Genomic DNA, 19,041 nt, shown 5'->3' on the forward strand with positions numbered 1-19,041 from the left:
AATAGCATCATAGATAAATCTAATAGAAGAACCCGGTGATTACTGCACTCTGGTTATTATGTTGAAATTGTTTCATGTACCCTTGATACCATGTGAATGAGCATCCTTACTGCTAACATAAACCAATTAACAGAATAATAGTGTGTATTAGAGGTGGTCCCTCCACTGACACAATGCTTGGGAGATAATAATAATAATAATAATAATATATAGATAAAATGAGAACAGCGATTATGACTTTTTGTTCTCTGGAACGCTGTGTAAATATGTCTGCACAGAAGGCAAAACCATATGTGAAAGTGTTAATGTAGAGTTGGTAATGAAAGTCCTATGATAATGAAATCTGCATACTCATGTATACTTTACTGTGTAGAAGCAATTAAGTACCTCATAGGCTACTTCAAATACTGTATTTTTAAGTAGATGAAATACTTTTTTGGTTAAAATCCTACTTAAACAGTTGAAGTCACACGGATTAGGGAAGTTTCGCCTGAGAAAGTGCTATATTGGCAGTTTTGGAGCCTTATTTGTAAAGAGGTGTACGATGTGTGTAGCTTTGTAGGTTGATGATGTATGTTTCACAAAGAAATCTAGAGATGCGCTTTTGTCACTCCACAGTACAAAAGCGTGGGTGTAAGATTATGTCGGCACTGTTTTAAGAGGCATTCCATGGGCAACGAAAATCCATCTTGTTGGTCTCCAAAGTGAGCACAACAGCAGCAGCGATGCGTTCAGCGGCATAGAACACCAGTTGTATTTCAGCTAAATGTAATCCCACATGCTGTATTATTGATGATTTGTGCTTCTAAAGCTTTGGCTCTCACTTTCAGTTTTGCACCAGCATGTCAGCAAATTTCCACCTGCTCACAGACACAACCCATCTCATCGAATTAACCCATACAACCATGGAGTTTATTTGCACTAGTGTTTCTCCCTCATCACCAACCCCTCTTTCTTTCTGCCACCTCATTCTCTACAGACTGCAGAGGAGTTTACTCTAAATAACTGGCTTTCCCTCTCTCTTTTACTCACCACTTCATGGCTGGCTGTGGTTCTTCTGTGGTTCCCCAGCCAAGGCTTTGAACTTTTTTGACTTTGAAATTCCCAATCTACCCCAAATCTGGGAGGAGACTAGCCCCAGTTCAAGCTCCAGCTCAGCTTGCCAGTGGCAGTAACTTATAATCTTCTTCTCACTCATGGCAGGGCAGAGTAGAGGAAGTCCTATTTGTGCATAGCTAATCATGGAAGATGTAGGTCAAACAGGGGTTTGTGTTCTCCACTGCATTCTGTTTTCCCTCTGTTTCTTTGCCTAAGACCAACATTCATCAACACACTCTCGGTCGACTATTCAGCCATTCGTAACTAATGTCAAAGACTGGGCTTCCACAATGACCCGATCAGCTTTTTCTTATTGGCCACTAGTCAACACGACTAAATAAATGAGCTCACTTGACTCAGTTTGACCTCTGGAACACCTGCCACATTTCTTCTCTGCACTGTCACTAAATGATTAAAGGAAAGCTGGCTTCCCTCTGGGCTTGAAAGATGGATTTTTGAAAGTTGGATATTTCAGGAGAGAAAAGTGTAATTTAGGTAAACATCCTCCTTTCATAGAAAGGTTAGACAAAATTAGTCCATATTATGTGCTCTCAGCACAGCACGGTGCACAGGAGTCTACAAGAGGTGAGAACTGTGTACATTAAAAAAGACATGTGAGTGTTGCAAGGAAGGTTCACTTACCAATAGCAGCAGCACTACTGTAAACACACTAATATTCGTTCTTTGCCGTTTTAGAAGACATTCGATGTTTCCATTTATGGTGGCGCCTGTGTGTTGAAATTTTAGGAAATCTGCTTTTTCTAGATTAGACCACCATCACGTCTCACAAGGTAAATATATGACTGGAGCCATGAGCTGGTTAACTTGATTTAATACCATGGTAGTTACAGTATATGTTATAAAAATCAACCTTAGAGGTGCTGACAGGTGGATTTTCTCAGCACTGGACAGAGTCAAGTTTGTTGTCTCATGTTTCTCATGCTGCAGCAGCTCCAGCTTCATGTTCACCACGCAGGATGGAGTGTGGCCTCAGTCTATAGTCAAGTGCATCTTCCTACTAGTGACCGTGAGGATGGTTTCTGCACTACACAGAATTCAGATACTTTGTTTTCATCCATATAATCCAGATAATTATGCTGTTTCCTACAGTATACATCTGGCAGTGGTTTTGTTTGATCTGCTCTGTCACGACACATTGTCTGTATACTGCCCGCATGATTGTATGCCAGTGCATGTCTTAATGTTGAACTCACCCTCCAGCACCTCAAGAGCAAACAGTACTGTGTTTATTTAAAGAAAAATACTTAAGCTGAATGTACAAGAAATAGACAGTAAGAAGTAAATCAAAAAGAAATAGGCCAAAGAAAGAAGGAAATGGAGAAATGGTGATAAATGGATCACATCACACCAATAAGACGTCTTCTTTTTCTTCTCTTCTGCTTTACTGGCAGTTAATTTATTGACTCTTAGGCTCTTGAGGGTTTGAAGTGAGTGCGCCTTAGCATCGAGTGCTAATGAACTGACACGCCAGCAAAGCCCGTAGCAGAGCTGACGTTGGTGACACTCAGCGACACTCAGCGTAGGCGGCGGATAAACTTAAAGACTGCATCTTCAGCTCCGCGTGGCGTGGCGCGTGCACCAACCCTACGACAGTGGGATTTGCCGCTGTGCGCGCGTCTCTGTGTGTGTGAGCGTGATTCTCCAAAGTCTTGACAGGTCTCGCGCACGCTTTGGTAGACTGTTGTGTACATGGGGGGAAAAAAAAGGAAGAAATATGCAAAACATTTCCCAGCGATTACTGGATTAATTTCTGTTTTGGAAGAGGGCAAGTCATAGCATACCGACACCCCCCACCCCACCCCAACCTACCCCACCCTGTTCTTTGCTCTCAAACTCTCCCCTCTTTTCATTTCCTTCGGTCCCTCCAGCCCTGCTACTTTCCCTTTATCCCCATCGCGTAGCTTATACTTTCCCTCCATCTAAGCTCCTTAGGGCACTGTCTAACTCTTTTCTGCGCAATATATGCAATATGTCTGCTTCTGCTGCTGACTCCACTTCTGCTGTATTTACACCCATTTTGCTTTGCTAAATCCAGAGGCGAGTTTGTGCACGTTTGCTTGAGTGGATGCAAATTCATGTGGATTTAATCACATCCACACCCACGGAACTTACTTGTACTTTTTGACTCTCTATTCACACAGACAGATATGGGCCAGAACACAGAAAAGGAGTTCAGCTGACTTAATCTGATTTTACGCCAAACACTGGCAGTAATGATTTTAAGGAGGAAATTGAAAGTCTGCAATGTCACATTTCACTTTTTTTTTTTTTCTCATACACAGACTCCCACTCTCTCTGGCACCATCCTCTCACACTGTCACTATACTTCTCCCACATTTGCTGTTTTGCATGCAGGCACACAAACATTAGCTTTCCCACCTGCTTCCTGTCACTCTGTTACTCTCTCTCCTCCCTCTCCCTCATTTGGCTCCTGGCCAGTCTGTCTTGTTTTAGGTAACACCTATCCTCTCCATCCTCAGTTGCCCACAAACTCACATACACAGCAGCATATTGCTGACAATAGGCAGACTCACAGCCCTCCAGAGTGTTTGTGTGTAGGAGGGTATATGATCACCCTCAAATATGTGTGCTGCCTTTACAGGTGTGTGTGCCTGCGAGCACATGTGGGTGTGTGTGTGTGGTGAAGCAGATGCCATTAGGTCTGACATGTGTGGAGAAACCATGGCTCTATCTGGAAAACAGTGTGAGATGGAGCTCACTTAGTCATGCTGACGGAGCCGCCAGTGATGTTGTAGAAAGCTTTTAGTGTCTCCATGTGCCAGTTCTCTGCTTATGTGTGCCATCGTGCTCATCAGCAAGTGTGCATGAATGTGTGCGTTTGTGCATGGCCCAGAACATATACTGCACTAGGCACACACACACACGCGCACACTCCCTGTCAATGCATCATGCATGTGTTGGGAAAATATGTCACGCCAGCCCATTATAAAACTTAGTGGGTCATGAAAAAACCTTAAATCAAATCACTCCCAGCCACAGTATCTTGCATATGCACAATTAATGCAGAGAGGAAGTGGAATGCTTTTATGAGCTGTGATCTCAGCAACGATACTGTACAATGCAATGCAGAAGGATGGAGATAACTGATGGTATTCATCTGCGAGTTTAGCGACTGTGTTTGAGAATGCGGTACAAATATATCAATTTGATTTATCTATTATTTATTGACATCACTGTAGTACACTATAAGGGCACTCCTACGGCGTAAAATTGGTGTCGTTCATCATGCTTAGAATTGAGGGTCACAACTCTGCCTCAAGTCTGAGGCAACTGTTTTTTCTCTGTAACTACAATTTACAGTAGTTATTCAAAAACAGTTATTTAAAATAAATTGTTTTGAAAGGTCCAGTTTATCCCACGGTATTTCCTGCTGTTAAACGCGCCCGCTAAGCCTGGAAACCTTAATTACATTCCTCATATTGGTTGTTTTAGTGTCATATTGACTAAATAGGACAAAATACTGTTTTAGGTGATATTTCATGATCACAGTGATCCAATTTCTGGGTACAAAAAAAAAACCCTGGCTCAACTTCAGAAACACCAGCTATCATCACAATACATTTAGGCCCATCAACCTCAGTTTATATCCCAGAGTCTACTTTCTAAATCCATGCTAGTCAAACCCTGCCTGATTTGCCTGTCATTTTTTTTTCTTATGCCTTTTACAAGGCTTAAAACTGGAATTCAGGCAGTTGAAGGCTTGCGCTGGGTGTATTTTTGCATAAAGCTGTAAGAAGCTGACAGCATAGCAGAGCTTAGCTGAGCCTCTCGCACGTTTGACACTCAGGGGAAAGTCATTTTAACTAAGCAGTTGCAGAATACAGCTTTTTTTCCACCGCTAAGTTTTCTGCCATGCAAACATACAGCGTACATACTGGCTTCACAGAGTGTTCACATCCCTTTAATTCTGCTGTGTAGATGTTTAAACGTACGAAAAATATACGTATGTATTACTGGTTCTATGTGTTTTTTTTGTGTATCTTGTATCTGTTTCATGACTGTAGTTATATTTCTATATCTGTAACTATATGTTCTAATACATGGCCCCGATCATAAACTCATTCCTATTTATGTATTTCAGTCAGACAGCTGACAGCAACACACAACAATATAAGAGGATTTACACATTAATCATCCGGAGGGAAACTCATCTTGCTGTGCTGATGTTTTTTGGGTTTTTTTTTTTTTTACTAGTTTCGAAGCATTTTGATTTCAACCTCTGAGATATTGCCACTTTTTTCTGCAATATCTCATGAGTAAGCACTTCCTGCTATTAATCTGCAACAATCCTAGGAACCAATCACACTTATATGAGGGAAAGGGAGGGGCTCTTGCTGAGGAAACTGATGACACACGCAGTCTGTGAACATGACTATGAGGCTTGATTTAGAAATTATATTCCAGTGTCTTCGGGGGATTTGTATGATTCTGAAGGCTTGATTAAATTGACTGATTCTAGTCACACAGGATCCTCCTCAGTCAGATAGAGAAATCGAGGGTGCTTGGATCTTCCAGAAGCATTTTTTTTTTTACTTCTAGCTGTATCTTGTTTTTTATTGCCTGTGCACTTGTTGCATGTGCTGTGTGTGTGTGTGTGCACTGTACACATGTCCGCTGCTCGTCTTCATCACTGTGCACAATGATTACCATCAGTGGATTTGGTTTGTTCTTACTACTAAATGTCAAACATTAATGTTGGTGGGAGAGGGTTAATAGTGGAGCGTTTAGCAGCTGAAGCTCTTAACAGATCTAAAAGAATCTGGAAGCATCATTCAAAATGAATGCTACTGTAATGTAGCTCCGTCTAATGCAAAAATCTGCAACATTGATGAATGTCGGGCTCAGCATTCAAACTTAAATACAGCAGTTTTGCTCTTTTGCCTTGGTGATGGGAAATGTATATTGATTATGAAATCAATATATGCATAGCACTGGAACATCATGACTGATGTTCAGTAGCAAATCGAGCCTCATTTGCATTATTCCTTCTGATCTTTCAAAGACCTTTTTGCAGCGTGATAGTCACTTCTCATCATACATTTCCTTGTGCTTTCAGTGCTTTTTATTTTTGGAATCAAGTGGCCCTGTCCACTTCACTGCTGGCTCCAAGACAGCTGTTTAACAGCTTCACTGCTGCAGCAACTTGAAATGTAAAACACATCATTCCCCTTTCGGCAAGGAGCTGACGAGCTACTAAATGACACTCTGTGTTTAGAGCAGCGAACAGCCAAACTGGATGTAGTCCATAATACTTAGTGAGAAACCAATCTCCTCTATGTGCTTTACAGTCACACTTGTTTGAACATCATCTCATAAGATTCTTGCTTTTATGTCACTTTAGCAGCATTTCTTTCATAAGGATACAGTGACAGAGAAAAGCTGCTATTCTGTGAATGTCAGTCAGTTTTATTTTGAAATCACAGTGGTTAGGAGGAAGAAGAAGAAGCAAAATAAGACCAGTTGATCAAATAGGTATATTGACAGGTAACTCATTATTTTCTTTGAGCAACCCCCACCTGTATTTATTAGTACTGAGCTCTCTATGGGTCGTCAGTATTTCAAAGTGTGACATTCTTCCGGTTGGATTAATAGAAAACTAAAACACATGGCGAAAGTGTCCAGTTTCACAATAGCTCGTTTTGAAAATATGTTTTAAATTTTTATATCTGTTAGAAATAAGCACTCATTTCTATTTGTCCCAACTAGGACAAAATGACCTCTGATCTCTCTAACTTAATGTTATTTTAAGATAATAATTTTCTCCCTGTACTCCTGGCAGGAAATGCTCCTCCGGGCATCTTGAGAGAAAAGTGAAGGCCAAGAAATTCAAATTGCTTTGGCAAGATCAGGAGAACTTCAGTCCTCGCGCTGTTGTCGACCACCTCGCTCAGTGTCAGGCACAGCTGCCTTGGACAGAAATGTTCAGAGAGTTCCTTTCACATCAAGCTTTCGCTTCCTGAAACGTACATTCACAAAACATTTGCTCACGCACAGCATTAATTAGCATCATTAGCCAACTCTGACTGAGAAACACATGTTGCCTGTAAGACCAACACCAAAACACCAGTTGCAAAAACTTTTGAATGTTCAGTGTGTGTATTTTTCTGTAAATGAAAGTTTTAAATATGATGCAGACAGTTTGTTTTTTTTTTAACAGTCCCGTTGCTGCTTATCATTAAAGTTTAAAGGTTTATTTTTTGACTTTCTTGCCAATTCCGACTACATATTTACAGTTACTATTGTGCTCCAAAAATGTCAATACTGAATATAAAGCAGAAAAGTAATGTCAATCAGTCTTGAAAATGCAACTATTGTTTTTGGCACAGAATACAAAATGTGTGTGTTTTTAAAAAGAAGCCTCCGCTCAACTGTACTCAGCACCTCAGGCTTGTGATTTTGTTCTGCACAAACTCTAGACCACAAAAAAACCTACTCTGGCTCTCCTGTGTGAGAAGGCTTCGTCCAAGAGGGACAGGTCATTTAAGTTCCCGAGACTCTGGACAGGACTTAGCTACACACTGAAAAGAGACAAGCAGCAGGACAGTATAGCTGAAAATTGATGTAGCAAACTTGAGTTATTTGGGATCTTGTTCATTTCATGTGACGGAGAGATTGAGAACACAGGTTAACGTCGCTGTGCTCCAGTGTCCTACTCCTAAAGCCGGTGAGGAAGAGGAGCACTGATGCATGCTTTATAGCATGTAATGCTTCTTTTATGGTTTCTAAAAGCGAAGGCATCACCTATCCTCCCTGGCCAGCATGGTGGTGACAGCAGCAGCCAACACGCTGTCAACTAAAGCTCCACAGAGATATACAACAGCCATGTGGACATGAGGTTTTCCATACATGGAGACACCATTCATACAAAGCTTTCTTTTAAATGCATAAAATACACACATGCATACAAACAGTAAAAGTAAAAGGGATTTCCCTTTGGAATACTTCTGCCCTGAGCACTTGGAAAAGCCTTCAAGCTGATGCAATTACTGTTTTGAATTACTGAGGCCTGTGTTGTCTTTAAACATCATCACAATGAAAACATATTAGATATTAGAAGACATTATTATTGTATGGTTCTGTTCTGATAGGAAGGTGTAAATACATAAAAGTTTAATTTTCAGTGTGGAAATATAAAGTTCTAATCGACTAGTTTGTATACTGAACTTCAGACTTGTAATTCCGACGTCACCGATTTGCAAAACCATCCCTGGAAGTTTCTGTTTAGCTGGGATTATACAGAGGAAGTTCAGCTCCCCGTGGTAATCGTGCTGAGAGGAATGTCTGTTCCAGATATTGACGCCAGAAAGTCAACCACACACGGCTGCAGGAATGCAGGGAATGTGTCTTTCCTATATTCAGACGCTACCCAGAGTGGTTCCCCACACTATAACACTGGTGTCACTCCAAATCGGGAATGCATAGCAGTGAACCAGAGCCACAGCTGGGTTATCTATGTTTTTCTCTTGCTGTGTTGTCCATCTCATTTTTTGGACATCCTGCCAGCAGCTGTCATGGTAACAGGTGTCATATATAAATGTTATGTAGTGCCGTCAGCACTTGAGTTACATGACCTCATCTATAAATACATCATTGTGATATGATTTACTGGCTCGCTTCCTGGGCATGGTCCCTCCAATTAGATGAGGCCCTGTACAGTAGAGTAAATCACTTTGCCCACCTTGGAGAAGGCAAAACCATCTGTTAGGGTGGATATGGCCACTTTGATACTAATAGAGACACTCTGTCATGTCATTGACCACTGCCACAGAGTGCGAAAGGGAGGAGGAGAGTGTGTGTTTTCTTTATGTTCTGCTTTTTGAGTACAAGTGTGCATTTTGTTCTGATTTGTTCAGTCGGGGTCTTTTTCTATTTTCTGTTCTGCATCTAAATGCCTGCAGGAACTAGTAGGGGGTCACACTGTGTTGGGCAAGATGAAATACTCCAGGTTGAAAATCTCACCATTTCTTTCACACAGTTTTCTGGATGACATTATGTGCCGTTTTCCTTTATGACTCCAATTCTTGTAGTTATTTTTTTCCATTTGCCCTTTTTCACTAAAAATAAAGTTCAAACTTCTTTCCCTTGGAAGTACATTGCTATGAAAATACACTTATCACTGCTGGAAAAAACACGTATGGAAGCCAGAATTAGTGAAACAACATGGAGATCAGTCACAATATGCAGCATTTTATCTTTTTTTGGAAGCTGGAATAAAAATCATCAATGCTTTATGTCAGAACGACAGGAGTCCAAAATTGTACTTGCATTATAAGATGAGTTTACATTGTAAGATGTCCTTCAGGAAGTTACATTTAGATATGTTTGTATACATGTTTACATATGAGTGTGTTCCAATCTCATATGCTTGCTGAAATGAGGTGTTTACAGCCTGTCACCCAAAAAAAAAAAAGAAGTCAGCTAACTGTGTTGCTCATAACCTTATCGCCGTCTAACAGTGCAGGCCTCCTTTTTTTGTGGTCCATGAGCTCAGATGAACTTCTCTGGAGGTTTTAGTTGAAGCCGACATGTGTAAAGCTTTCAGCTCCGCAAGTGTCAATCACACCAGATTATTGTTCCTGTTATGTGGCTGAAGATTTTAAAAAGATGACATGTACGGCAGCATCAGGCTCTGAGGTGACAGGCTCCAAAGAGAGAGTAGATTAACTTGTAGAACTTCAATTTATTAATATCAGATCAAACATGTCATTTAGAGTTAGGGGGATTTCTGTTATGTCTGCTCTGTAAATCCTGTCTCCAACAAAGCATATTATAATTTAACCAAGGAGTGGACATTGCAAGTTTTGCAAGAGATCAGATTTTTCATGTCAGAGTTGTTTAGTTTTTACAGTTTTAAAGACAGAATGAAAAAGTGTTCAACAAGAAGATAAAGGTCGGTGTTGAGAAAGAAATTAGAAGAGGATGACTACTGACATTGTACAAGATCCAAAGTGAAAGGGAAGAAAAAGCTAAATGAGATGCTGCAGGTTCCATGATGTCGACATTCAGGGTGATTCATGCATCATCACTCAAGATTTAAATGACAAGGCCTCACTCCGAGCTAACCTGCCTCCAGCAAACCCACAGGTGAGGCTTTAGCTGTCAACACAATCCATTTAACAGCAAATACTAAATAGATCAAAATTGTTTTTTTTTTTGGTAATAGTCAGAATTGAGAAAAACATAATGCACTTTCTACATTTTAGGCATTTATTAGATAGATACCAGAAAAAAAAACAATGAGGAAACAAAGAGGAACTGTCAGGGGACAGAAACAAACAAAGGACTGGAAGGAGTGATTTTACTGCCTGTAGGTTATATACTGTAACTGTACACTGTAACTCTTGTTTTCTTTCCTTAAAGGAATACATTAGTACACCGTCTCTATTTGTAACTCTCTTTCCTGAGTCAGAATTCGAGATTATCAGGAGAGGATTGGATATCATTGTATTACTGGTTCGCATAGCTTAGCATAAAGACTGGAAACAGAAATGGATGAAAGACGTTCTTCTCTAAAGCTCGATATTAACATGTTATATTATGTAGATGCCACTAAATCATACAATACAATACGTCATTTCTTTGAGATGTTTCGCTGGCAGGTTGTTGATTCTACTTTGAGATGCAACTGACCTACAGTCAAAGAACAAAATGAACAGCATGTTGATTATGATGATGACAGCAATATAATTCTTAGAAAATCGCTTCTTCCTCTTGCGTAAATCAGTTTCCTCTTCCTAGCAGCCTTGTCTCAGAAGGGGGTTGGATGTGCATGTACCAGCTCAACCACAAAGCCCTGCATACCCAGTGTTTTTGAAGCACACATGGATTTTTTTCGCATGAAAGTGCAAATGTGCTGTGGTCCACGTGTTAGAAGTGAGATTATCTGGTGTGTCACTTTGCCACGAGTGATATGGTAAAACACCGTCAAGGACTCTTGAAGCTGTGGGGCCAAGATGAAAACCTCACAACTGTCATTTCAGTTATTCATTGCGTTTGCACAAGCAAAGTCTGCACAGCTCTGAATGTCTGTATCTTAAGGGAATGAAACACCAGCTGCCAACACCAACTCTATCAGTGTTTCCCAGTGGCTTTCAATAACTCTTTGTTTTCCGTAAAGATAAAATCTAATGAGGAACAGCAAGCATAATGCGGTGGTGACAAGTCAGAGAGGGGCCAAGCAAAATGTGTGCAGTAATTGAAAAATGTCTCACCGGTTTATACCGTGAACACTGTATGTGCAGCTTTAATGGACAGCAGGTTCTGATTTCCCAAAATGTAGCAGGCTCATGTATTGTTTGCGGCATCATTTTAAAGTCAATTGAATGTGAAATTGTCAACTAGAAGAGGGTGATAGCGAGCTTATCTTTAGTAATAACAAAACCCAATAGAATTCATTTGAACCTGAGAGCGTGAAGATCAGCAGTTTCTTCACCGCTGCCAAAAATTCACATCAGTTTTATAAAGAGAAAAAAAACAAATGTGACCTTTTTGTCATCGGAAAGACTCTTTCTCTCTTCCTCACTTTGGGTGGATGCCTCGATGCTTAAAGGCTTTAGGGAAGGTTTAGTGAGAACAACACCTTGGTTTTAGCACAGTGTTCTTTTTGGATCAGCTAACTAGGCGCTGCTGACAGCTGTGCTTATCGCACTTCGATGGGAACTTTTTACACAATGCTGGGTGCAGCTGAAATCAAATAGGATTATAGCACTTAATCCGAGGCACATAGTGATTCCAGTTGTTAAAGTAAAAGCTGTCAATATGAGATTCACGCAGTCATATTGTAAAGCTGATATTGAAATCACTGGCTTCACTGAGCACAAAATAACATGAGGTAGTTTTATGTTTATGCATTTATGCATGAATTATTTAGGAATACAAATCATATAAAACGTCTATACTTTGGATTTTAAGGACTCTGCACCCAGATAAGCAATCCGATTCCTTTTCTTCTTGCCAAACATCTTCTGCAGTCACTCATTATGCTGCAATATTTGTGGGTGTGTATGCGGCACATCTTTGTGACCACCTGTGGGTGCTGTGGACCTGGCTTTGCGTCATTGTGTTCAAAACTTTCAACTAACAAATCCAAATTAGTGACACTAATAAAATAGCTTAATCTTTTTTTGTCTATCACGCACCTCCGTTTTAGTTTCAGTTAGTAATGTGCTTGCACAGTAAAGTGTCTACGAAACACTCAACTCTGGAATAGTTGTGTACAAAAACCTTGGACTGAATTTAATGAAAGTATGAACCTTCTTTTTTTTTTTTTACGTCCACTCTTTGGGCGACAAAATAGGTGGAAAATTAGAGCTGTAATTTTCTGAAAAGATGGTATTCTGTTGAACATTTTTCACTCCAGAAATGACTCAGAGAGTTTTAGAAACACAGAGCCGAGCAACGGCCTCTGGGTTCCCATCAGTCAGAATGACTCAGACCCAACACACTGCTCTCTCTGTTATTACATTTTTAAAAAATAAGATAAATTGAATAACTGTGTCATATGAATATACCAACAAGCCAGCAGCTAGATAATTGTATTAGAGCCAGTGAAACATGACTGTGTGCTGCCTGTCTATCTGTGTGTCTCTCTCTTGCTGTAAGGCATCGTTTCTTTCTTTCTGTCATTGTCTCTTTCTCTGCCTCATCGTCTGTTTTTTTGTGCAGGAGCTAAGCAGGTATTTTGGCTAAATTAATTTGGGTATCTAAAATCCATTTGCAATGGAAACCAATCAAGAGAGGAAGAAGTGACGAGAGGAACTTATCATGCTACAGGCTGCACTTTGCGTTAGGAGGTGAACACAAGGACAAGTCCCAGAAATCCTCCTTAACCAGCTGTGTTGTGTTCTTACTCATGGCGTCTTTTCCAAATACTGTATTTCCAAAATGTTTACAGTACACAAAGTATGTATTTATTGGTTATTAATGTGCAAAGGATTGAGATGTAGTCCCGGGTCGATGTACATACATAGACCAGGGTCCATACACACTCTCAAATGTAAACACCAAAATACTAGTTGACCTTTCTGATTTTAAGGAAGTCAGAGAAAAGTGAACTACAAGATTGTATCTTGTCAGGCAGGGATTCACTGTATTGCTGTCTACCCTACCTACCATAGGTCAATATCAACTTCATATCTATGCATTGATTGTATTGTGACTAGTTTAGTATGTGACTGTGGGACTGGGGACATTTGCTTCCTACATTATATCTTCTTGTGATATAGGTTATGTGTATAGTTAGTATCTTGTTATGCAGACAGATATGTGTGTTCAACGTTGTCATTGTATGGACCGTTATCTGTGGGCAAAGCATGCCGAGCAATACAACGAACCCATAGATGCACAGTGCACCCTCCACAGTTGTTTACGGTCATGTCCATTCATGTGTATCTTGCAGTCTAGCTCCCTTTCAGTGCTACAACCTGAAAAGATCAGACACATTTCAAAACCTTATCACAGCTGATTTAGTTGACGATAGGTGTCAAGCTGCACTTCTTCTTTCTCTGGACTTATCATAGTGTGAAGCATCTTGAAAGTTAATATTTTATTCAAAACCCTGTTGCTACTCTTTAAAGCTTTGGATGGAGGTACAGTTCAAGTCTTCAGGTCAGAATTAGCCCTTATCTAGTCCTCAGCCAGAAGCCCATACCTAACGATATCACCCGCTCTAGGTAAGGCTGGACGTGGATAACAAAGTTTGGATATGAACTGTGTTTGTGTCAGATGATGAAACTATCAACACCTGCTGATTTAAAATCTACTGTAGGCTCTGGTGTCTGTGGGATGGAAGAGGTTCACAAATCAATAAACACACGAGAGCTGCACACACACACACACACACACACACACACACACACACACACACATAACCTAGATAAGAGCTGAAATAGCTTCAAACACATAAGAAAGATACAGTATCTGTTGCATCAGTGGGATTTGAGTTCAGGCTTTGACATCTTCTGTGTAAATTCCATTTTTATCAGAAATACAGTACAAGTCAAGTCATGACATGTGACAAGCCAGATGTACGAATTAAATATACATTTCATTTTTATTCATAGTCCATAAAAATACCGCACACCACGGGATCTGTAGCTGATCGTTTACCTCCATGTCTCGAGTGTAAAAGAAAGATATTTATAATCAGTTCTTTGTGAATTTCAAGCTCAAACCTAGGGTCTCGTTTGTTTGATGGTTAACATATCAAACGTGTGTTTATTGGTCTGCTGCTACACTACGCTCATTTTAAAGATACAGACAGTTAAGACAACACAATTAGTGTAAAAAAAAAAAAAAAAGCAGCCGTTCTCTCTCTCTCTCAGAGATATCGATCGCATTGAACACCAGCCAAGCCACTTGTATATGTGTTATTTTCCTTTCTCTGTATTAATCCATGAAGCCGAATTGCTCTATTTCAAAAGAAAAAGGAAAAAAAAAAAATCCAATGCAGGCCCACAGGAATGAAACAGGAATATCCTTTAAGCCCATTCAACCATATCACTGTTTTCTGCTAACCCCACTTCATCTCAGCCCAGGCCTCTCTAATCCACAGTATTACATTTCCATCACTTGACATTCAAATATCACAGTATCCTGCGCCTGTAATCTGATATGAAATTGTCAAATAAAGACGTAGAAGGCTGGGAAATCATCAGGGCTGCGTGTTTTATGTAGCATCTGTTTCTGTGTTTACTTTTACTTTTTTTTTTTCTTTGTTTTTTAGTAGTCTTGGGTCTTTCTGTCCCTGACCCGAACAAATAATTGGGAAGCTAAAAGCACACATAGGCTCACGGGACATAAACAACATCAGATGCCAGCTTGTGTCTGGCCGTCTCTCTGCTGTTCAGTAGCCATGACGATTCATTATTCCCTTTTAAACCTATGGAGAAATGTCCCGATCCTTGTCCTCTCACGTGGCTAAAACCTCAAATTACTGTAGGATTTATGTTCATTTTCAGATGGCTTATTTTCATACAGTGAGCCTGAAGGGAAAAAACTATTGGGGTTTATGAAGCAGAATCCTGAGATTCACAGTTGCACTAGACGTGTCCTTCCTTACCCTTCCCTGGTTCCTTTCTTCTGCTTTTTTTTTTTTATTATTTTATTTAAACTCCCCCAGAAGACTTATAAATGAAAGTGAGCATCATCTCGCTACCCAGCTGCTTCTTTCTATGGCTGCGCCTCACTTTTAGTTTGAAGGTCACAAGAAGACACTCAAACATCTGGCGCATGTTAATACCATACTTTTAAATGTTGTTTTGGTTTTTTGTATATTTATTTTCCATGTTGAATTGTGGGTAGTTGCTCAGTCCACCACGAGCACAGTCAAAATGCACAAATCAACAGCTCCTGCTGGTGAGATTTAAACGTGTTTAAAAGTGTTCACATTTGAGTTAGCTTTAAGCATCCCTACTGGTCTCATCAATTGTGGCCCAGCCAGCGGGTTATAAGACAAGTGTGACTCCCCCTTTATTATACTTTCCTACAGTTCATAAGTCTCAAGAGTTCTGCCCTATGGAATATTATCCTCAGACAAAAACCCAGTTTCCCAGAAGGCTCGTGTTACTGACACGTCCAGAGTCTGAAAAGCCTCTTGTTAACAACAGCTGTAAAGTGAGCTTGGTCTGTTCTGTTTCTCATTGTCAGGTTTAATCTTCCCCTCTTTCTTTCACTTTCATTTCAGTCTTGTTGTTTCTCTTGTGCACGAGGGAGGATCCCAAATTAATTAAAAGAAAACCCACTTTGAAGTTGGATACTTAGCTTCGGGGCATTTTGTTCTGTTTTCGTCGTGATGGCGGTTGCGTTTCTGTTGTCACCTCGTTGTAATGACTCACAGATTCAGCTGCTGGACAGAGCCATCTTGTTAAGTAAGATATACAGGGCTTCCTAATATTGAGAATACAACCTTCTTCTTTGTGGAATTTCATTACACGTGGCCTCTCCTACTGTCTCTCTTGCTGTCTCCTCCATTCTTGAACCTGAATTTAACCTCAGTTGAAAGTCTTTGAATGTTCCTGTAGCAAAGTAGCAATGAGCTCAACCCATGCCCCGGGTTGGGGAGTAACACATTACAGTGTAATTGGATTACCGTAATATGATTTCTGAAATTGCCTATTGTTAATTTGCCACAGTTACTGTCACATGTTACGACAGAGGAGAAATGCAGACACTTGTGAAGAAATTAGTTAATGACTTGTTGGATCCTCATAGAACTTTCTACTGTATTTATTTTTTGAACTTGAGTTGCATGTACTGTATGTTCAGTAAACTCTTCATCATATAAAAAACTTTTGTGACAAGGACGTATGATTTCTTTCACCCACAATCCCTCTCTCCAGTCCTTGCTGTAATATAAATAGGGATCTGTTGTTTTTGTTTCAAAGAGAAACCATCTATAAAGAAATGAGACCCTGCAGTCCCTCAACACTCTATGTCGTATGAGGGGGTGGTGATCTAACCTAAGATGATGGACTGTCAGCAGCTGCAGTTGTAACTGTGCCGAGACGGACAGAATAAGGACTGAAGTAGCAAGGCACAAAGTGAGGCAGGAGACAGAAAGTCAGGTTAGAGGGAAAGGAGAGACACAGTAGAAAGGAGAGAGTGGTACAGAGTGACAGAAAGACAGATAACGAGGGAAAAGAGACCCGCAGAGGAGACAGAAGCCTGAATTAGAGGGCCGGCCAGACTGGAGCTGCTCTGCCAAGCTGCCCCGCTCAGCACAGGCCTCATGCCTATTTCCATCTCATCAGCTCTCTCCGTTCTCTCTGTTGCACCCTTACAGTACGACATCCAAAGCTGAATCGGCGAATGAATGTTATTACCCTATGTTAATAACCCCGTCTACCCCGGCAGACCCTATCACGTACTTAAAGCAACTAAAATGCAATTCATCGCTCATTTCTGTTTGACGTTCTGCTTGATTTCCTCCTCGCTCATCCTCGTTCTTCGGCTTCACCTCTGCTCCCTCTGCTTCACCTTACTCCACCTTTCTTTCACTAGTCCATTTAGCCCCGTTTCCCTTCGTGTCCACTCTCCATCTGTCACTGTAATTTTTGTTTAATCTGACTGACAAAGCTAAAGTTGACTAAACTTGTTAATACACTGCCTATTTAGACTGCAGAGTGAATTATGTGATATGTATAACCTATTTGCATATTACTATTACTACAGTCAACATATCCAACACAGTTCACACCAATACCCCAACTTGCATCAAATTATGTAATATAATGGTTGGTTAGGTTGGCAAAATCAAACGCTGTACTGCTGCTCGTACTGTGAAGCTCGCTTCACTCACAACTTGAGTTATTTTTATGAATAGCTGCTGCAACCCAGTGTCTTTACAAGCTCCAAACAGTTGCACTAGCTTTTCTGATAATAATTTGGATTGCATAAGCCATCATATCATATTATAAAAATGTTATCCTGTGTTGGGTTGACATTTAATTTTGCCACCTTCTGCGTGTCACTACCCATCCAACACTTGCTGGCACCCAAGGCACTCTTTTCTCCCTCCACTGCGCCCTTTATCCATGTTTTTTCCCTCCACTCCTCCTTCATTCTATCTCTGAGTGGTTCTGGCTGTCTTTGATGTCTGTTTTGTGTTTTAATGACTTTCTTGTTGACGGTTGCTCTGCTTGCCCCTCTCTCACTCTCTCTTGCTCTCTCTCTCTGTCTCTCTCTCGCTCTCTGCTACTCGTCCTGCCTGCTGGGCTGAAGTCACAGGAGTGCCGACACAATTCAGGCAGACCTCAACACATATAACTTATAGGGGGATACACTCTTCTTCTCGCACTTTGTTTACCTGCAAATACAATTATTAGCAGACATGATTCACCTACACAGAGACATACACGTCTCTGATGACATGATGTCCCCTAAATGGACAATGTGACTCAGACATGAGCATAAACAAACACACGCACATGCGTGTATGTATGTCGAGGACAGAGAAGTTTGTTTCCCTGCAGTCTCATGGGAGGCAACTGTGTTCTGATGTATTAATCATCTTTGTCTCAAGCTTGCTAATTAATGACCCATCTGTCCCCTCTCATTGATGTTCCACTTCAAACTCCCTCACACACACTCAAGGCTGCAACCCAACAACCAAATGCTCATTCCAGCGGAGCTGAACTCCAGTAACGGCTTCAAGAGAACTAATATTTAAAGCCACACCGTCTCATCTGCATTCATGACCATGCTTGAAACCATAAGATGAGTGTTTGTGGCACATTTATCAAGGAGAGGTTCTCCTCTCGGTTGCTGGTGGCAGACGTCGGGCGTTCAGGCTTGTCTGCGTGTGTGTTTATGTGTGAACTTATGTGGGTGTATGTGTGTGTGTGTGTGTGTGTGTGTTCGTAGGCTTATCAGGTGAGCCCGGGCAGAGTGTCAGATGCGGTAATGGAGGCTTCAAAGACAAGCGCTGCGGTGAGTTCCCTGGCTGCCTTTTAACAACCCACCACCCCTCCTCCTCCCCATCCCCACTGTTGGGACGTAGAGAGTCAGACAGGCACACAGGTAGACACCTGGATGGAAGGAAGGGATGCAGGGAGGGAGATAAGCAGGCAGATAAATTATTAAATGGGTGCCAAGTCAAAAACAGACAAACAAGCGGGGTAAATAAGAGTGAGCGACAGGCAGAGGAGATATTGAAAAGCAGGGAGGCTGCGTGACAGACAGACAGACACACACACACACACAGCACAGGGAGACATCCAGAGTCGTGGCCAGGTGCTTTTCCAGCCCACCTCCCATTCACTTGCATGAGCAGAGCTTCTTCAAACACTCGCCGCTTGTCTGCTGCTTTGTTTTGCTGTTCTTTTTGCAGCTGTGGTTGTTGTTGTTGTTAATGTTGATGTTGTTTTGATGCCCATCGATGTCACCGCCATCGTTGATTTGCTC

The 19,041-nt window shown here is 41.0% G+C and overlaps 1 protein-coding gene across 5 annotated transcripts in view; it reads left to right on the top strand.

The window, feature by feature from the left end:
• mid2 (midline 2) overlaps nt 1-19,041 on the top strand; it is a 116,397-nt gene that overhangs the window by 58,460 nt on the left and 38,896 nt on the right. For 4 of the 5 annotated variants that reach the window (XM_026358317.1, XM_026358318.1, XM_026358314.1 and 1 more), the window contains one exon: nt 18,502-18,567. The exons of the other annotated variant lie outside the window; for it this stretch is intronic. In XM_026358317.1, the coding sequence (XP_026214102.1) occupies nt 18,502-18,567 (66 nt within the window). The remainder of the gene's footprint in view (nt 1-18,501; nt 18,568-19,041) is intronic. 5 annotated transcript variants of the gene reach the window in all.

Source organism: Anabas testudineus, chromosome 10, assembly GCF_900324465.2.
Source record: "Anabas testudineus chromosome 10, fAnaTes1.2, whole genome shotgun sequence".
NCBI classification, from domain to species: Eukaryota; Metazoa; Chordata; class Actinopteri; order Anabantiformes; family Anabantidae; genus Anabas; species Anabas testudineus.